Source organism: Narcine bancroftii, chromosome 3 (genome assembly GCF_036971445.1).
Source record: "Narcine bancroftii isolate sNarBan1 chromosome 3, sNarBan1.hap1, whole genome shotgun sequence".
NCBI classification, from domain to species: Eukaryota; Metazoa; Chordata; class Chondrichthyes; order Torpediniformes; family Narcinidae; genus Narcine; species Narcine bancroftii.
The window spans coordinates 319,736,807-319,758,660 of record NC_091471.1 but is presented as its reverse complement, the minus strand read 5'-3'; the positions used below and the strand labels follow the sequence as shown (position 1 = coordinate 319,758,660).

The 21,854-nt window shown below is 43.5% G+C and overlaps 1 protein-coding gene across 6 annotated transcripts in view; it reads left to right on the top strand.

Moving 5' to 3' along the window:
- The window catches only part of rbbp6 (retinoblastoma binding protein 6), a 97,697-nt gene that overhangs the window by 23,567 nt on the left and 52,276 nt on the right, over positions 1–21,854 (top strand). For 4 of the 6 annotated variants that reach the window (XM_069928957.1, XM_069928956.1, XM_069928958.1 and 1 more), the window contains 2 exons: positions 6,491–6,527; positions 11,290–11,379. The exons of 1 other annotated variant lie outside the window; for it this stretch is intronic. In XM_069928957.1, coding sequence (XP_069785058.1) covers positions 6,491–6,527; positions 11,290–11,379 — 127 coding nt within the window. The remainder of the gene's footprint in view (positions 1–6,490; positions 6,528–11,289; positions 11,380–21,854) is intronic. One more of the 6 variants, XM_069928955.1, reaches the window with a different exon arrangement.

The window sequence follows — 21,854 nt, the reverse complement described above, 5'->3', positions numbered from 1 at the left end:
GATTGAGATGCTTGCCCTCTGCACTGCCATCTCAAGCCTAAAGTTAGAGGATGTGAGATTTCGGCCCATTGACGCCATATCTCTGCGATGTGTCTAGACGGCTAAGGTCTATCAGCCCTGCTGCCTGAAGATTCTGATCTTTGGCCTGGTTCACCCTTCCATTTGGGCAATGAAGGAAGTTATTGCAGCAAATTTATGCGACATCTGTTGCACAAACAGGTCGGCAACTGGGCCAGAACAGGCATCTCCAGTCAAACCTCCAAGGTTCAGCATCACATCAAGGCGTCACTGCCGAACTCACCCCCCACCCCCGACACAGTGTTTCAACTACGTCGACATTGTGGGACTGCTGCCCCCATCCAGAGGTGTCACCTTTTCGTGGACGGATTCCATCCCGCTCTCAGACACTCCACTGTGGCCTGTGCATGTACCTTCACTGCCCACTGAACAGTCTGTTTCGGCTTGCTGGCAGACATCTTTTCTGACAGAGGTGAGCAGTTCGCCTCTGGGTTGTGGTCAGCGATGGCCATTTGCACCTGCAAGCAAATGACATACTGGAACGTTTTCACCGGCACATGAAGGCAACCCTCAAGGCACGGCTCATAGGCCCAGACTGAATGAATGAATTGCTGTGGGTCATGTTAAGCATACGCACTGCCCCAAAGGACCTGGCAACTTCCTCGTGTTATGGTCTCGGGACTTCATCCCAGCGGCGCGTGGACATCAAGAACCGCCCACGACCATGCTGACATGCCTCCGTGAGAAGGTGGGCACACTCTTTCCAGTTCCAACGTCTCAACACAGTCTCACAACCCTGTATGTCCCACCCAACCTCCAGGACTGCTGGTGCATTTTCCTTCGCCGAGATTCCCATCGTACATCTCTGCAAAAGGCCGTTCAGGGTACTACAGAACAATGCCACAGTTTTCATCACCGACATGGGCAGCAGAGCCGAGACCGTCTCTGTGGACCATCTTAAGCTGGCACACTTGGCCATTGACCAACCAGTGCAGATGGGCACTGCATCCCGACCAAACCCAACCTCAACTTGACAACCTAACCACCTCCATTACTTTTTTTTAATGGGGGGAGGGTAATGTGGTGGATCATGCACTTAATTCTTCAACAGTCATTCAGAGGTTCGGGCCCTCGTGAGAGCGGGTGCCAGGTGTGTGATGGGGTTGAAGCAGCAGACTGTTAGTAAGAGGCTGGGTAGTTGCTTCTCCTCTCTCTGAGTCAGCAGGTCAGCTTGCATTGTTGCTCGTGATAACAACATTTGAACTGAACTGTTAAATTATTAAACTTGATGTTTGAACTGAATTAAACTTAGTGTTTGTACAACCCACAAACTACTACAACCTGCATATTGGAGGATCAACTCCCTATTTTCTGTCTGGGGTCTCTCTAGCCAGGTGGCCTTAACATCGACTTCTCTGCTTTCTGCTAACCTGCTTGCCTTTTTTCCCCTCCCCTTTCCAGTATTTCCAGTTCTTTCTCTCCACCCCCCCCCCCACTCACCCAGTCATCCCTGCTCGCTGCTGCCCCTCCCTCTTCTCCCTCCCCTATCTTTTTGTTCAGATGCCTGCCAACCTTGATGAAGGGCTTAATGCCAAAATGTTGGTTGTGTATTTTTATCTTTGCAACATAAAGGACACTGCTTGACCAGTTGAGTTTCTCCAGCATTTTGTGATTTTACTTTAACCATGGTGTTGACGTATTTTTGTGATTTACAATCTAAATTGGTGATGGAAGTTTCAAAATTTTTACATTTTTAAATGTAAATTTAGACATGTGGAACAGTAACATGCCCTTCCAGCCCATAATCCCGTGAAGTCAAAATACCCAAATTAACCTAAAACCTCTATGTATTGAAGGGTGAAAGAACCTGGAGGAAAACACGTGGGGAGAATGAACAAACTCCTTAAAGACAAACTCCGGATTCGAACCTGGATCACTGGTGCTGCAATAGTGCTGTGCTAACCACTGCTTTAAACATGTTTTTGTAATATTGTGCAAGATATAGGCTAGCCAGTGTTCTAGTTGGAGTAGTTTGTGGAGAGGAATTTGCTGAATCCAATGTTTTCATATTTCTGCTGTTTTTGTAATGGAATTTACACATTTTGGAAGTCTCATGGATTCCATGAAACTAATGTAAAAATCAGGGAGAAATTTATTTATGCATGATTGACGAGAATGTGAAACTTGTAAAGGGAAATTGAGATAAATAATTTTGAATTTTAAGAGAATCAAGTTAAAAGCAAGAATGCACAAGTAGGATTTTTGTGGAATGATGTGATGGCTAGGGAATAGAAAAAATGGTGTAGAAAGGTATGTTTAGAATTTTTTAAATTGTGCTAAGTGTGTATCCTTGCTGTGAAGTTGGAAACTCTGGAACACAGGATTTTCCCATATTTTGAAGCATTAATTTGAATGTTGTGCAATTGGCAGAATTGGTGAGGTTGCATTAGTTTGTTATCAGAATTTTGAGTTGGTCCTTTTATTGTCATAAGGCATAGAAGCATCCACACCAGATTGCACTTGGTCTGAAGCTTTGTATCCAAGTGATTCAAGTGCTTATCTAATTATTTCTTAAATGCTGTCAGTAACTGCTTCTATCATCTCACCAGCTGAATGTTCCAGGTTCCACTCTGGCTACTTCGAATCTCAGACACCCTAAATCTCTTGCCACAATATAAATCTGTCCTCCACTTTTGTACACTATATGTTGAAGGGGAGTGCATGCTTGCAGTCTACCCTCATTTATATTCTACACCTCAGAGAAACCGATTAGACTCTCCTAAATGAACTGTTTATCCTAGGTAACATCCTGCCGAATCTCCTTTGCACCCTGTCCAGCACTCGTCCTTTTGCATGATTACCAGAACTGCAAGAAAAATCTGAAAAGAAGCATGTTTGACAACCACTCTGGGAAGATGAACTGTATGTTCATGATTTCCATCATTCTGAATTAATGGCAACTCTGGAATACTCTAGATATTTTTTTCCTAAACTGGAACAAGCAGAGGGAAGTGTTAATTTTTATTTGCACATTTCCAATTCAGCAAAAAAGCTGCTCAGTCTTATTTGGATGCACATATCTTTGGACCTGGTCTCATTTGTAGAAATAGCGTTGTGAACTATAAATCAACATGGAGACTAAATGCTCTAGATGTTAGCATTGATTTGAGATTAGATTGGAGACAATAAACATGGGTTAAAATGTGTTCCTTTGGAGTGTACAACAATAAGATTTTGTGTCTGTTTTTGGCTAAAATGAAAATCTCATTCTTTCCATGTCATGAAATTGTAAAGGTTTACTTAAACCATTCAATGCTTTACTTTTAGTCTCAATTCGACACAAACAGAATTAATTTCCTAGAGTTTCCTATAGTTTCTAGAATAGTACTTTCATGTCTTAGATTTCAGTATCCTGGTTACTTTTGTATCATTGTAAATCCTCAAGATATGCTTTTAACTGGATTACCATGTAAGGTAGGGATGAGCTTCTGGATGATTAAAAACTTAAGTTTGAAAGTGAGGATTTTAGCCATGAAGAGAGCCTGCATAAAATAAATCCGACCAAGACCACAGCAATTATCAACTGACTACCCATTAGTCCTGCATTAATCCAATCGTGTTATTCTCTTCACATCAGACTCTTAAACTGCAGCACCTGGGGATCACTCCTGGGACCCGGGTGCGATTACTGGGGCAAATGTATAGGAAGCACCATTTAAACTGCAGGGGGAGTTGACCTATTAAATTGCCAATCCGGTGATTTAAGGGTGATCCCACCCCTGCAATGACACAGTAAGTGACGCGCCACGCACTCACGGGAAGTGTTGGTAGTCAGTCTCCCCCGCTCCCCCGTCGACCATCAGTCACCACCACCTTCCGTCAGTCGACGGCCTCCGCCTCCCCCCCACCCCTACCCCGCCAAGCAATGTTCGGCTGCCACAAACGTTGAGGTGTCACTGCGAACTGGAGTGGCCTTTCATTCCCCCCCTCTCCCAACACACCCCCAGCAGCAGTACACTCTCCCGACCCCCACCATGGCGGCAGTACCCTCTTCCCCCCCATGGCGGCAGTACCCTCTTCCCCCCCATGGCGGCAGTACCCTCTTCCCCCCCATGGCGGCAGTACCCTCTTCCCCCCCGTGGCGGCAGTACCCTCTTCCCCCCCGTGGCGGCAGTACCCTCTTCCCCCCCGTGGCGGCAGTACCCTCTTCCCCCCCGTGGCGGCAGTACCCTCTTCCCCCCCCGTGGCGGCAGTACCCTCTTCCCCCCCGTGGCGGCAGTACCCTCTTCCCCCCCGTGGCGGCAGTACCCTCTTCCCCCCCGTGGCGGCAGTACCCTCTTCCCCCCCGTGGCGGCAGTACCCTCTTCCCCCCCGTGGCGGCAGTACCCTCTTCCCCCCCGTGGCGGCAGTACCCTCTTCCCCCCCGTGGCGGCAGTACCCTCTTCCCCCCCGTGGCGGCAGTACCCTCTTCCCCCCCGTGGCGGCAGTACCCTCTTCCCCCCCGTGGCGGCAGTACCCTCTTCCCCCCCGTGGCGGCAGTACCCTCTTCCCCCCCCGTGGCGGCAGTACCCTCTTCCCCCCCGTGGCGGCAGTACCCTCTTCCCCCCCGTGGCGGCAGTACCCTCTTCCCCCCCGTGGCGGCAGTACCCTCTTCCCCCCCGTGGCGGCAGTACCCTCTTCCCCCCCGTGGCGGCAGTACCCTCTTCCCCCCCGTGGCGGCAGTACCCTCTTCCCCCCCGTGGCGGCAGTACCCTCTTCCCCCCCGTGGCGGCAGTACCCTCTTCCCCCCCGTGGCGGCAGTACCCTCTTCCCCCCCGTGGCGGCAGTACCCTCTTCCCCCCCGTGGCGGCAGTACCCTCTTCCCCCCCGTGGCGGCGGTACCCTCTTCCCCCCCGTGGCGGCAGTACCCTCTTCCCCCCCGTGGCGGCGGTACCCTCTTCCCCCCCGTGGCGGCAGTACCCTCTTCCCCCCCGTGGCGGCAGTACCCTCTTCCCCCCCGTGGCGGCAGTACCCTCTTCCCCCCCGTGGCGGCAGTACCCTCTTCCCCCCCGTGGCGGCAGTACCCTCTTCCCCCCCGTGGCGGCAGTACCCTCTTCCCCCCCGTGGCGGCAGTACCCTCTTCCCCCCCGTGGCGGCAGTACCCTCTTCCCCCCCGTGGCGGCAGTACCCTCTTCCCCCCCGTGGCGGCAGTACCCTCTTCCCCCCCGTGGCGGCAGTACCCTCTTCCCCCCCGTGGCGGCAGTACCCTCTTCCCCCCCGTGGCGGCAGTACCCTCTTCCCCCCCGTGGCGGCAGTACCCTCTTCCCCCCCGTGGCGGCAGTACCCTCTTCCCCCCCGTGGCGGCAGTACCCTCTTCCCCCCCGTGGCGGCAGTACCCTCTTCCCCCCCGTGGCGGCAGTACCCTCTTCCCCCCCGTGGCGGCAGTACCCTCTTCCCCCCCGTGGCGGCAGTACCCTCTTCCCCCCCGTGGCGGCAGTACCCTCTTCCCCCCCGTGGCGGCAGTACCCTCTTCCCCCCCGTGGCGGCAGTACCCTCTTCCCCCCCGTGGCGGCAGTACCCTCTTCCCCCCCGTGGCGGCAGTACCCTCTTCCCCCCCGTGGCGGCAGTACCCTCTTCCCCCCCGTGGCGGCAGTACCCTCTTCCCCCCCGTGGCGGCAGTACCCTCTTCCCCCCCGTGGCGGCAGTACCCTCTTCCCCCCCGTGGCGGCAGTACCCTCTTCCCCCCCGTGGCGGCAGTACCCTCTTCCCCCCCGTGGCGGCAGTACCCTCTTCCCCCCCGTGGCGGCAGTACCCTCTTCCCCCCCGTGGCGGCAGTACCCTCTTCCCCCCCGTGGCGGCAGTACCCTCTTCCCCCCCGTGGCGGCAGTACCCTCTTCCCCCCCGTGGCGGCGGCAGTACCCTCTTCCCCCCCCCCCCCCATGGCGGCAGTACACCCCCCTCCCCCGTGTTTTCTGCACAACTCCATGCACCCTTACCAAACTCTAGCTTTTACCACTCTTGTGTATTTACACTGGTCAGTTGCATTGTCTATCTACACCTCTGTTAAATCATCGGTGTTGACAGTTCTGTGCTTTATGATTGAACCTGAGTCTCTTGCATTGAAGCATTGGACTCTGAAATGCTACTGTGTCATCCACTCTGGTTTATCTTTTGGAGATTTATGACTTCCAGTTTTTCTATTGTCACTTGGGTAATCTCTAGTATGATGAATAAGGCTGCAAGATTGTGAGCTTTTCAGCATTTGCTTTAACCCAGAGGCACTTTGCTCAATGATGGTGATTCAGATAATTTTTTTTAATGCTAACTATTCACTGTTGCATTACTGTAATTAAGAATTTGCACAAATATAATAATTTTCTAATTTACTTCATTTGCTTTGTCGAAAAATCTTTTCCCATTTTTATTTTGTACGTGATTTTATTCATGAAATGATTGCTTGACTATAACAACTTGATCAATATTTGCTTTTCAGAGATCGTTCTGAGCCATCAAGTGGGACATCGAAAGCAGTATGTAAAACAAAAATACAATCTGAACCTTTCTATTGGTTAAATCTAAGTTGCCATTTTTAATTCATTCTAATAAGTCAGTAATGTTAAGGATTATGAATATTTTTTAAAGCATCCATGGTGCATATCTGACAAGGAGATGTTTTTGTAATGCCTACCAAAATACTTTGATCATATTTTAAAATACTGTTGGATAGTTGCCATACTGGCACATTGTGTGTGTGACTTGATAGTGCAAGATAAAGCACTGTATATTTCATATTGAAATTATTTAGGATTTGGTCTGTACAGATCAGTGTATGATTTTTAGAGTCTGTAGTTTGCTATGGTGAACATGAAAGTGTTCCTGTGATGTCTGTCTTTTAGTATTACGTGTATAGGTATTATGTGCATTTTCCTTCAAATAAAGAATGTTTGAAGTGTATTATCTTCCATTTCACATTGTATCACTCAAGTTTTTAATGCTTCAATAGGTATGATTTAATGGTGGATTGGATGGCTTTGCGGTTTACACAATGATAAGGCACATGAAAACCATACTAGGCGTCTCCAGTTAAAATTAAATGCAGAATTTGTGTAGTTTAACAATTCCTTCATAACTTATATTTATTTTGTTGATATCAAACAAAATGAAATTTGATGCCAGAACTTAATTTTTATTTACTCCCTCTGTGGGCCGCCCCCCGCCCCCCCCCCCCCCCCCCACCCATTCGAACTTCACAAATAGAGTTATTAGGCTCTTGTGTGCTGCTCTTTTAAGTTAAACTGCTTTATTTTTATGTATTTAGTGATAAGCTACTGTTTCATACATTATGTACTTGATTTATCACTGGCACACCACAGAAATTTGACTTAAAGCTTGGAATGGCTGTTTTATTCTTGATGCAAAAGTTGATTTTGTTTGAGCCACTTTATAAAATTTAAACTTAAAAAAAATCACATAAAACTTGTTTTGTGAGGGGCACATAGAATTAAACTTCTAATCTAGCCAATGAATGTTTGATTTTCATTGTCCTCACTCATGAACATAGGTTCTACTTGATTGTATTTTGAGGACTGTTTTTCAACTGGAAGCAGCTTAACTGAGACAATTGAACGAGCTATTGTCTACTGTGATTACTGCTCTGTTAAATTGGTGGTTAGTGCAGAGTAACGTTCTGATTTTAAAAAAAAAATCAATTTTCCATTACAGCTTTGATTAAATATTGCAGTAGATTTGAAAATTGAGATTAATGATTTTTTTGTATTTTTCAATTTATCAGTAAGGTAATGTATAGCAATTTCAAAGTTATTTAACACTTGAATGTAACAAGAATAAAAATATTTGTAGTTGTTTTTCATTTAGAACTAATGATTTTATGACGTCTACTTTGCTAAAGAAGAGTGGAAGTTCAATAAACGTATTGATATGTCTGAGCACTGTTTTGCCGTCAAATTTCTAAGCAATCTTGTCACATCCATAATATTCAGTGGAGAAGTTTTATTGCACATTTACTAGATATCGTGATACATGCTGATGAAACCTAAGGCATTTTTGGTGTTGTTGAGTTGAGAATAGATCAGTTTGGCCTACTCCCAGGTCAGAATAGATTTACTAGAGTATTAATTGTTATGTTTTCCAATGGGTACCCTGATAGTATTTGAAGCATTTAATACTTTTTATGAAAAGTCACAAAATCATGGCACTCCCTGCAAGAAGTGCTTCACAGGTCACTCCAACTTGTACTTTGCAGCCATTTCACGAATGACCGCCTAATAAATAGCTACCAAGACTCTTTATTTGTGGCACACAGTATTACAATGTTGTTTTCATACTTTTCATGTGTGAGAAGCTTCATAGGCACATTGTCAAACAAAATTAGCCACCAAGCTTTTGAAGGGTATGTTTCATGAACACAAAATTTGTCATTTATAAGGCACAGAGGGAGAAGAGTGGAAGAAGGGAATTGCTAGTTGATAGTTGCAAGGTTGAATGCCACAATTAGATTTCATTTGGCCAAAATTGAATTGTAAGAGATTGAAGTGCAGAGATGAGAATATTAAAACCAAGGCATTTTTTAACTGGACATTAAAAAAAAAATGCTGGAGAAGCAGCATCTGCAGAAATAGAAGTGGTCAACATTTTAGATCTGTGACCTTTGGTCAGTATGTCCTGTCCTGACACAAACTCCATAGTGTGCTAGAGGTGCAGTGTGGAAAATGGCTTTGTGGCCAACAGAGTCACACTGATCATCCACTACGTATGTACACTAATCCGCTGATTCCTTTTTTTAATTCTCCCCACATTCTCATCTCCTCTCAGATTCTATCATCATCTACTGGGATGCGAGGGTCAATTTTCATTGGTGAATTAATCTATCAATCTGCACATCTTTGCGATGTGGGAGGTAATTGAACTACCCAGAGAAAACATGTTGTCACGAGAAGAGTTGCAAAGATTGAACCCAGGTCTCTGCTGCTGAGGCATCTGTTCACTTTACTGGGCCAATTCATTATCATCCAACAGTCCTCGGGAGATAAACAATGTTGAGGAGGAATTAGAGGTTTGAGGATGAAGGCCATGAGGATAGGATGAGGACAGGATGCAGGATTTGATGGGTGAAATAGGTCAGTTTTTCAACAGGATGTGAAGGTGGTTCTCTGAGTGAAACAGCACATGAGAAATGGTCTGGTTCATTTCTCGATGATTGAGGTGAAGAATTAAGTTTGAGTCGGGTCTGAAAATGAAGACAATTTCAAGATGATTCCTTTTCAGCAAATGATTCATGGGACCAGTGGTATGAGAATTTAGTGTTGAAAATGGGTTCAAAGAAACTGGTGAAGTGGTTACTTGGAATAATTAATTGAAATGTTCAGTTTGGCAGAGCAATCCTCTTATGGATGGGGAATGTGAAATATAAAGAGAAGTTGTAAGTACATCATGGATAGCTGTTGGAATGGAACAATAAGTGATAGCTCAGCCAGGCAGAAGGTGATTGAGAGGCTTTGCTCAATAGTATCAGACTGGATATGGAGGGGGGAAAAAAGGACATTGTCATACGATGGTAATTATATTTTGGGTACTATTGACAGAGGAATCATTTAATTGGCACAATGCTGGTGAAAGTTAGAACGTAGAACCTGTAAAGGTTAAAACCTTGTGTTTTTGATTCTTAGTTAATTTTGTGCCTGTCCCTTTAAGAAACAGTATTGTTGTGTGTTACCATGATATGGAGGGGAAAAAAAGGGCATTGTCATACAAGATGGTAATTTTGATATGAGCTGTTGAGATACTTTGACTAAACCTGATTGGGCTTCAAGCATTCACCTGTCGTGATCTGCAGATTCTGAGGTTGAAGTGATCAAGGCAGAAGGTGACAGTGGAGTTTGAACTTCATGTTTGTTTGTGTGTTTATGGATGGTTGGGAATCTTTAGCAGAATCTATAATACCCACTGCATACACATTTCAATACTCACTGCATGCATGTGTAGAAAAGCATTACTTTGGTTTATACAGTAAAATCCTCAGTATCTGGCACTTATGGGGATTGTGGATGCTAGATGTACGAACTTTCCAGTTGCCTAACTCTTGCAATCACACTCTTATAATGCCTAACTAATACACTTGTATTAAGAATAAAGTTTAAAAAAAAAATTCAATATTGAGGTCCTTAATTAATGTAACGTTCATTTTAATTGGGTAATTCCCATAATTTGCAGGATTTAAATTCTAACCCCATTTGCTGGTGCTGTAACATCGATGTGCAAACTGCTACACTAATCGTGCCACCGTAATAATTAAACCACCCCCCTCCCCCAGGTTTACAGATAAAGCCTTACTAATGTACTTAATACTAATAAAGTTTCTTACTAGGCAGGGATAGGGAGACACTTTGGGAGAGTCGCCCCAGTGGCGAGTGGCATCGACTGGCTCTTCATCCTGGGTGCCACCATTTTATTCAAACACAATTTTATTGAAACTTTATTCAAACAGCTACTGTGGGTGAGGCACGACCGAGGCGCTCTGCTGGCTTAATGTTTGCTCCCATCTTCAAGAGTCTGTGTGTTACTTTAATTCATTCAATTTATTTCTTTAGTGGGTTTTTTTTTGCCACTTTTAGTTGCTTGAACTCCGGGTGACAGATTTTACTGTATTTATAAATTATGAACGCAGAACAGTTTGCAGCACGATAATTCCTCAGTGATCCCTTCAGTTCACTGGTTCTTATTCCTACATACAGCATGGAAACTGGGACTTCAGCCCATCGAGCCTGCAATGGTTAGTAAGCCACCCATAACACTAATCCCATAATAAAACAATTTTTCATTCTTCCTGTATCCTTGCCCATCCCCACCCCAGATCCTACCATTCACCTGCACAAGATGGGAAATTGATAATGTCCAAATAATCTACCAACCTGCACATCTTTGGGATGTCGGAGGATATCTGTGAACCCAGAGGAAACTTGTACAGTTGCAGGGAGAACCGGCAATGTGCTTTAACCCAGGTCATTGGTGCTACATACTCTGTGGGTTATTTGTGTCAGGCATTGTTATACTGAGTGACTCTCTGGTCACATTCATGTATAAATATGCCCTGGTTTTGTTATTTTTGTGATCGTAATGCACATTTGAAATGCTACTTTTCAGAAAATGTATGCTGCAATGTTTAACTCAATAGCTTGATATTTATACCATTGTTCTTTTCCTGATTGTCTTATTTTTTTTAAACCTTTTTTACTGCCTCACATTCATAGATTATCTTTATTTTGTTTTGTCAAGTTTTATCCTTTTGTTCGCGGAAGCAGCAGGGGAAGGCAAGAGAAAGAGGTGTCAGACCTAGTTGCAAGACTGCAGGGAAAGCTGAACGAGGTCAGTGTTGAGAAGTAGTAGAGAGATATTTAATGAATAGGATAACTATAGAAGGAACAAAAGGAAGATCAATTTATATCTGGTAAGAAACTGTATTTAAAAAAAAACATCCCTTCATAAAACTTGAAAGGCTTTAGAAAGGAATATATGGTTCGGCACAACATCCAGGGATGAAGGGCCTGTACTCTGCTGTATTGTTCTATGTTCTAAACTTGTTCTGGACACTGATGTTGGTACAAAGCTCTGTATTGTCATGGTAGTTTTTAAAAGTGACATTGAAATGAGATTCAGAAACTGGCTAAGAATTTTTAGCCATTGCTTGCCCCTAACAATGACTTGTACTTTTTAATTTACAGTTGAATGACCTGGATTATATTCCTTTAAAAGTTCAAGGGATCCATTTACATTCAGGTGGCTGGCAAGCAAGTTGATCACAAACCCCATTAATTAGCACTTGTATACAATATTGTTCTGTTAAATTTAAAAAAAAACTGATGCTGAAATTTGGAAAGTACCAGGTTTGCATTGTTCAGGAGAAACCAGATGAAACCTGTGATGGACTTTTGGGGCAGCAAGTGTGGGGAGATTGGACACCTTCAGCCTATCCCCAGGCTGGCTTTTTTAAAAATGGGCATCTGTAAGGCAATTTTGGTCCCTAAATCAAAAAAATCACTTAATGGCTCATACCTCCAGAATGACTTTAAAATAAAACTGATGGTTCTGTGGTTTGTAGGGGCGGGCAAACAAACATGCATGGAGTTTTGAATTTCAGATGAGAACTTGCTTTAAGGACACTCGTTTTTTAAAAATCACTTGGCAAATTGAAGTTTTCTTTCTGTGTTTAATTGGTTTGTAGTGGGTGGTGCAATTAGCGGAGCTTCTTCCTCCCAGTTCCAGGGACTCAGTTCAATCCTGAGATTTGAGCTGCTGACTGTTGTTTGCATGTTCTCCCTGTGACTGCATTGGTTTCCATCAATATCCTAAAGATGTGAAGGTTGGTAGATCAATTGATAACTGACAAAATTCCGCCCCCCCCCTCATGTAAATGAGTGCTAGAATCGATGCTGAGGAGGTGGGAATAGAACATAGAAACAGAGTACAGGCTCTTCGACCCACTGTGCTGAAATAATAACTTGCTCTCCCTACTCATCAGAATTTTCCTACTTTATAACCCTCTATATTTCTCTTTCATGTACCTATCCAGTAGTCTCTTAAAATAAACTATTGTATCTTCCTCCACCACCATTGCTGGCAGTGCATTCCCTTCATCCACCACTGTGAAGAACTTCCCTCCCTCTACTTAGTCCCAAATACTTAAGACTACGCCCCTTGGTGTTAGCCATTTCAGCTCTGAGAAGAAAATTCTCTGGCTATAAGCACAAATATTGGGTGTCATCATTTTGTACACCTATCAGTTCACCTCTCATCCTCTGTCAGGTGTAGGAGAAAAGACCTGCGAGTTAACACTTAAGCTTACTGAATTCTCTCCCCATTTAGAATATAGTCCATATCTTTACTCCTTGACACTTCATACACTTCACTACGATCTGCTTCTACTTTGCCCATTGTAGCAACCTGTCCCAGTCCCTCCACAGACTCCTAACTTCCACAGCACTACCTGCCCCATCATCTATCTTTGTATCATCTGCAGACTTGGTTACAAAGCCATCAATTCTACCAAAGTTAACATGTGAAAAGTAGGGGACCCAACACTAACCCCTGCTGAATGCTACTAGTCACTGGCTACCAGTCTGAAAAGGATGCCTTCACTCCCCATCTTTGCCTTCTGTTAGTCACCCAATCTTCTGTCGCTTCCTTTCTATTTCATTCTTTCAACAAATAGCAAGGTCCCTGGGTTTCTGACTGGTTTAGAGTGAAACACAAAAGTCTGCAGGCAGTGTTATTGAAGCAAAAACCAAATGCTGGAGGAACACGGTAGGTCTTGCAATGTTCATTGGAGTTAAAAGTATACAACCGACTTTTCAGGCCTAAGGCCTTCAAGGTAGGAGTGAAAAGCAGGCAGGTTCCTGAATTAAAAAGCTGGAGAGAAGGAAAATAAAGGTGGGGAGTAGGTGTAAATTGGACATGGATTGAAGGGTAGGAGCAGGCACTGTTTGGCTCTGTGAATGCAGATCTGGGGAGAGAGGGAAAAGGGAGGAGAAAAATCAACTGGAGGAAAGAGATAGATAAGGGGTGGGGCTAATTGGAACTGAAGAAGTTGATGTCAATGCCATCTGATTGGAGGGTGCCCAGATGGAATATGAGGAGTTGTTCCTCCAAATTACAAGTGGTCTAGTCTGGCAATGCATGAGACCATGGATAGAGATGTTGACAAGGAAATGGCGTTTGGAATTGAAATGGGTGGCCATTGGGAGATCCCCATTATTACGGTTGGAAGAGCGATCTCTTGGTCTGTGTACAACCTCTCCAATGTGGAGGAAATAACAACGGGAGCATGGGATGCAGTAGATGACTCCTGAAGATTCACAAGTGTGGCTTCCCTTAGAAGGAGTGTTTGGAGCCATGAATAGTGGGTGCAAGTACAGCATCTCCTGTGGTCACAGGGGTAGGTGCCAAGGGACAATTAGTACAAGGGGGGAGTGGATAAAGAAGTCATGAAGGGAGCAGTACTAGGTGTTGGATGCGGAGGCTGGTATGGTTGGAAGTGACGACAAGGGGAATCTTGTGAGGGTGGAGGGGGCCAGGGCAGATGTGTATGGGTAGTATGGGTATAGGACTAGTTGATGGTGGTAAGGAAGCTATGCTTTTTGAAGGACTTCTTTAATGATATGGCATGGAGACCTCATCCTGGGAGCAGATTTGATGATGGTGAAGGAATTGAGAGAATGGAATCCTTACAGGGGACAGGATGTGAACGTGTACAGTTAGACCTTAGAACACTACAGCACAGAAAACAGATCATTTGGCCCTTCTAGTCTATGCAGGCCATTTTGCTAGTCCCACTGACCTGCTCCCATTCCTTAACCCTCCAGACCTCTCCCATCCATGAATCTATCTAATTTATTCTTAAAACACAGATTGAGTCCGCATTCACCACTCAGATGGCAGCTCATTCCACACTCCTACCACTCTGAGTGAAGAACTTTCCCCAAATGTTCTCCCTAAACCTTTCCCCTATCAACTTAAAACTATGCCCCCTCATATTTATATACACTAATCTAAGTTGAAAAAGCCTATTCTCATCCACTCTGTTGAAACCTCTCATAATCTTGTAAACCTCTATTAAATCTTCCTCATTCTTATTCGCTCCAGGAATTTTTTTCCTGTAACTCGACTCCTGAAGACCGAATCTGCACTCTTTCAATCTAATGACACCTTTCCTGTAATTAGGCGACCAGAACTTCACACAATATTACAAATTTGGCCTCATCAACTTCAACAAGCACACCTCCTCAATACTTTGATTTATAAGGTTAAGATACCAAAAGCTTTCTTTACAACCCTGTTCACCTGCACATTCAGGAAATAATGCATCTGTATTCCCAGATTTTTTGCTCCTCTGCACTCCTCATTTACTGTGAATTTCCTATCTTGCCATTTTCAAAATGCATCACCTCACACCTGTCTGCATTAAACTCCATCTGCCATATATTTTGTCCCATTCTCCCACTTGGTTCAGATCCCACTGCAAGGTTTGAAAATCTTCCTCTCTGTCCACGACACCACTTATCTCTGTGTCATCAACAAACTTGCTGATCCAATTTACCACATTATCATCCAGATCATTGATATAGACAACAAACAACAATGGTCCCAACACAGATCCCTGAGGAACACCACTAGTCACAGGCCTCCAGTCTGAGAAGCAACCATCCACTACCTCTCTCTGTTTTCTCGCACGGTCAATTTCAAATTTACAATCTCTCCATGGGTACCTAGTGTCTTAACTTTCTGAACTAACCTCAAAAAAATACAAGATTTGTTAGACACGACCTACCACGCACAAAGCCATGCTGACTGTCCTTAATTAGTCCATGACTGTCCAAATGCCTTATATGTCCTACCTCTCAGAACTCCTTCCAATAGTTTTATCTACTACTGATGTCAGGCTCACCTGCCTGACTTTATTTTTGGATCCTTTTTTAAACAACGGAACAACATGAGCTGCCCTCCAATCCTCTGGCACCTCTGGCTAAGGGCATTTTGAATATATCTGCCAGGGCCCCTGCAATTTCTACATTAGTCTCCCTCAAGGTTGGGGGGAATATCATATCCAGCTCGGGAGATTGATCTACCTTTGTTTACTATAAGGCAGCAAGCACCTTCTCCTTAATCCACATATTTTCCATGATTCTTCTGTTTGTTTCTTTCCCTTATTCACTATGCCAGTTTCCTGAGTAAATACTGATGCAAAAAAAACCACTCTCATTACGTGAGGCGCCACACATAGTTGACCACTCTGATCCTCCAGGAGACCAATTTTGTCCCTTACTATCCTTTTAATATGCTTTGGGTTTTCTGTCATGTTATCTGCCAGAGCAACCTCATGTTGTCTTTTTGACTTCCTGATTTCTTTTTTGAGTATTTTCTGAACTCTTCAAATAACTCAGTAACTTCTTGTTGCCTATACTTTCCATACACCTCCCTCTTTTTCTTAACCAGATCACCAATATCCCTTGAAAAACAAAGGTTCCCTATGCCTGTTAACTTTTCAAATTCCAGTTATGATTGAAGGCAAACTGCACTCCCAAGATTTTGCCTTTGAAGGTCATCCACTTACTTAACACACACTTGCCAGAATCCACTCTTCCCAGATCCTTTCCCATTTCCACTAAATTTGCCTTCCTCCAATTTAGAATCCCAACATGAGGACCAGAATTGTCCTTTTCTAGAATTAACTTGAAGCTAATGATATTATGATAAAATGCTCACCCACACACACATCTGTCACCTGGCCTATCTTGTTTTCCCCTATAGGAGATTAAGTACTGCATCCTCTCTTGTTGGTACTTCTTTACAAAGTAAAGAACACATTTCACAAACTCCAACCCATCCAACCCTTTTACACCATGGGAATCCCAGCCAATATTTGGAAAAGTAAATCTATTATCACAGCTTTCTGCTTCTTGCATCAATCTATTTCTCTACAAATTTGCACCTCCAATTCTCTCTGACTATTGGTTGGTCTATCACCTTCCCGTTCTTCAGCTCCATCCATATGGCCTCTGAAGATGAGCCTCAGGGGTGTCCTGAGTTCGTACAGCTGAGATATTTTCCCTGATGAGCAATGCCATTCTCCCCCCCCCCCCCTTAATCTCTCCCCCTCTGACACGTCTGAAACAAATGAACCCCGGAACTTTTTGCAACCAAGTCTCACTGATAGCGATAATATCGTAATCCCACATGTCAATCCATGCTCTCAGAATGTCAGCTTTTCTAAATACACCTCAAAAAAATTTCTATCAGATGCAAAGCTTTGACTTCTGTCTAAACATGACCTTTATCCACCTTCTCACTAACTGCTTAACGTACTGGTTCCCCTCCTCCTGCAAATCCAGTTTAAACTCATCAGGATAAGACAAACAAACCTACCTGCAAGGATATTAATCCCCTTCCAGTTCAGATGCAATCGATCCTTTTGGTACAAATCCACCATCTCTGGAACAGATCCCAGTGATCTAGTAACTGAACTATGTCTCCAGCCATGTGGTGAGCTGCCTTATCCTCCTATTAGTAATCTCTCCAGCACGTGTCAGGGGAAGCAATCCTGAGGTTACTACCCTGGAGGTTCTCTTCAATCTAGCACCAAACTCCCTGAACTCTCCTTGTAGGACTTATTCACCATTTTTACCTATGTCATTGGCCTCCACGTGTACAATGACATCTGGCTGATCACCCTCCCTCCTAAGAATGTCATGAATTCGATCTGAGATATCCTGTACTCTGGCACTAGGCAGGCAACATACTGTCTGGTATTCACAATTTCTTCATCTGTCTTCTTATCATTACAACTCTCCTCTTTCCCTCCTTTCCTTTCTTAACCACAGAACCAGACTCCATGCAAGAGACCTTATTGACATGGCTTGTAACCAGTAGGTCATCCTTCCCCCCCCCCAACCCTTTGCTGGGCCCCTTGCCTCTCCCTTCAGAAATAAAGATGTGACATTTGCAATATTCCAGTCCAACTATTCCTGATTCCAGAAATTCTACAAGTATCATGAATATGACATGCACAATCTCTTCAGAAATCTGGGTTGGAGTTGATCCAGACCCAATGATTTATTCATCTTCAGCCCTTTCATCTTGGTAAAAGCGACGACACTCGCTTCTGCCCCCTGACTCTCAATTTCTGACATATCACGCAAAATACCTATTTGGTTAATTCATCAGCTATTTTTTTTTCCCCCCATTATTACTTCTCCAGTGATCCAATGTCCATCATTGTCTCTTTTACAATTTATTTATCTGAAATCTTTTTGTACCCTCTTTTGTATTATTGGCAACTTGCCTTCGTATTACAATTTTTCCATCACTTGGTTTTCAAAAGCTACCCAATCTTTGCTTCTGCTAATTTTTGCAATACTGTATATCATATCTTTTGCTTTTTTTAAAACTTCCTTTGTCAGCCACTGTTGCCTTGCCTCCTTAGGTATGTGCTGTTTCTTTAGGATATCTTCCGAATTCTTCCTAGAAATTCTTGTCATTGCTACTCTACTATCATCCCTACTAGGCTCCCCTGCTCTCTCATGCTTTGTAATTACCTTTATCAACTGTTTCACCATCACTTCCCTATCAAGCTACAGAATGAATGCGATCATATTGTGATCACTGCCTCTTAAGGATTCTTTTGCCTATAGATATCTAATAAAGTCTGGTTCATTGTGCAGCACAAATCCAGAATTACCTTTTCACTAGTGGGCTTCACCAAAGCTTCCCTAAAAGCCATTTACCAAAGCTTCCCTAAAAGCCATTTACCAAAGCTTCCCTAAAAGCCATTTACCAAAGCTTCCCTAAAAGCCATTTACCAAAGCTTCCCTAAAAGCCATTTACCAAAGCTTCCCTAAAAGCCATTTACCAAAGCTTCCCTAAAAGCCATTTACCAAAGCTTCCCTAAAAGCCATTTACCAAAGCTTCCCTAAAAGCCATTTACCAAAGCTTCCCTAAAAGCCATTTACCAAAGCTTCCCTAAAAGCCATTTACCAAAGCTTCCCTAAAAGCCATTTACCAAAGCTTCCCTAAAAGCCATTTACCAAAGCTTCCCTAAAAGCCATTTACCAAAGCTTCCCTAAAAGCCATTTACCAAAGCTTCCCTAAAAGCCATTTACCAAAGCTTCCCTAAAAGCCATTTACCAAAGCTTCCCTAAAAGCCATTTACCAAAGCTTCCCTAAAAGCCATTTACCAAAGCTTCCCTAAAAGCCATTTACCAAAGCTTCCCTAAAAGCCATTTACCAAAGCTTCCCTAAAAGCCATTTTACAAATTCCTTCTCTTGGGATCCCCTCGCAACCTTATTTTCCCAGTTTATGTTCATATTGAAGTCCCTGGAGACCACTGTTACATTGAATAAAGAGTCCATTCCAACCATCAAGCACCAATTTACATAAATCACATTTTCTGCAGAATCAACTGCCAAAATTATACTGTATACACACTGGGAGCAATTGACAGCAGCGATGAACTTAAAACAGCATGCCTGCATTTGGCAGGAAACTGGAGGATCCATATGCAACCCATGTCATTACAGGCAGCAGCGCAAGATGCATATAGTATCAGAGATTGGGATTGCAGGAGCTGAGGTAACATACTACCTTTGCCACTTTTAAAAATGTATATTTTCGTTTAAATTTTTAAGTTTGTGAATGTCAGAACATTCTCAGTTATTGACAGACTAATTCCAAGAAGCACACCAGGAAATGTGTGAATTTTCTGCTGTTAGCTCCAGTTTAACATCTGGCATTGAATTATTGTGGCAGCCTTGTTTGTGGGCCATCAGTATGGGACAGATGGTATGAGTGGGAAGGGAAGGTTGAGAATCACTGCTCTAGACTCAATTACTGAAATATTTTGTTTGATAATTGTCATTGGCCCATTTGTTTTGGAGTCATGAATCTGCAAATATGAGTCAATTACGTACGATTAAAACTGGTTTTCAAACTTTTTCCACCCACCTACCACCTTAAGCAATCCCTTACTAATCACAGTGCCCTGATAGCATAGGAAATACTAAAGTGGTATGTGAGTGGAAAGAACCAAGATGAGAAATACTGGTCTACTGAGTCAGTGTGGTGGAAGCCAAAAGCAGGAAGGGAGCCATCACTATTGGGAGTAGTCTCTAGGCCCCCAATAACCCTCAGGACAATGAGGAGCAGGTAAGTAGGCACATTGTGGAATGGTGCAAAAATAATAGGCTTGTTATTAAGGGAGACTTCAACTTCCCTAAAATTGACTGGGACCTCTTTATTGTAAGAGGGATATATGGGGCAAGATTTTTCAGGGGTGTCCAAGAAGGATTCTGGCACAGAATGTGGACCAGCCAACTAAAGGAGAGCCCATAAGGATGCATAAAGTTGGGGTGATAGATTGTGCAAAGGAAATAGAAAGCAGTGGGATATAGGGTGTTTTTCTCGTTGGCAGGGTAGGTAGGTGTTGGCCCACAACTGTTCATGAAATACATTAACGATCCGGAAAAGGGGAACAATGTAGTTTATCCAAGTTTGATCACACTAAATTGAGGGGAAAAACACATTTTTCAAAGGATACGGAAAGTCTACAGAGATGTAGATGGGTTAAGTGAGTGGACAAGGATTTGCAGATTGAGTACAATGTGGTTAATGTGAGGTAATCTACTTTGGAAGGAAAAAATGGAAGATTAGAGATTGCAGCATGCTTGGAAGGAATTGGGAGTGTTTGTGCATTAAGCACAAAAGGTTGTGTTATGGGCCCAGATGACCACTAAACCCAGCAAAAGAAATTCACCAAGGCACATGGTTACTTAAAACAAAAGTTCCTTTTAATTTTCTTTAAATATAAAAACAGGATCAAACTTTAACTGATTACTATTAACTTAATCCCCTTCTAATTCTAAGCACAAGTGTATGTAATGTGTACAAGTTAAGAAAAGTGATTTGATTTGCGGTCCATTCTCACTTCTCAAAGTTCACCGGTATCAGGCAATTTTTATACTGTGTACAGAATTTAACATTTATGAATCTTCATCAGGCTTTGGTGCTTGAAAGGTAAATGGTTACTGCTCTGGAAGGTTCTTGTTGGTTTTAAGAGAAATTTGCTCATTGGACACACACAACTGATTCCTTCCGATCAGCCACTTCACTGTATTACCGAAGAGACTTGCCCCATCAGGGTTTACCAGATGATAACCTTTTGTTCTGGTCACCAAATAGTTCCTTTTCTGTATCCCTTATTTCATGTGAAACATTATACATACAGCCAGCCATCTCCCGTTGTATGGATCACAAGGACTTGGACTAGGCTGAACTAAGAGCTCACAACCAGTCTTCAAAATGGCGGTTTTACAGAAGCTTGACAGCTTGTCATGTTCCAGGCCCAGCTGCTGTTGGATTTTCTCTCTCTCTCTCTCTCTCTCTCTCACTCAGAGAAAACCACATCACCCTCTTAGAACAGCCAACTGCACTCAAGACTAGCACTGGACCTAATCTTCCCAATCCTTTCATCTGTTGCTTTTTCCAGAACAATAATAACCATTACTCCACATTATGTCCAATTAACACCTACTTGTGAAGTCCTTGTATGCATTCTTCAAAGGTTTTGGAAAGGCACTCTGTCTTGAGCAGAGCTCTGGCATTTTAAATGAGATCTGTTTTGAAGTGTTTATATCTGTGTGACCTAACTAAAAGCCCCACAGTTTAAAACATATAAAATATAATATATGTCATAGTTGGTTTGTAGGTGCAGCAGGCTGTCAAGGAGACTAATGGAATGTTGGCCTTCATTGCTAGAGGTATTGAATTCAGGAGTAGGGAGGCAATGCTGCAACTGTACAGTTCTGGTCTGACTTGAGGAAAGATGTACTAACTTTAATGGTGGTGCAGAGGAGGTTCACCAGGTTGATTCCAGAGATAAGGGGGGTTAACCTTTGAGGAGAGATGGAGTCATTTGGGACTGTACTTGCTAGAATTTAGAAGAATGAGAGGGAATCTTGTATGGAAACATACAAAATTATGAAAGGCATAGATAAGATAAGGGTAGGTAGGTAAGCTGTTTTCAATGGTAGGGAAGATTCGAACTAGGAGACATAATCTTAAGATTCAATAGATTTAGAACAAAGATGAGGATGAACAGCTTTTCCAAGAGGGTTGTGAATCTGGAATTCGCTGCCCATCGAAGCAGTAGAGGCTACCTCAGTAAGTATATTTAAGACAAGGTTGCTATGATTTTTCCATAGCAGGGGAATTAAGGGATATTGGGAAAAGGCAGGTCAGTGGAGATGAGCCTCTCATCAGATTAGCTATGATCTCATTGAATTGCGGAGCAGTC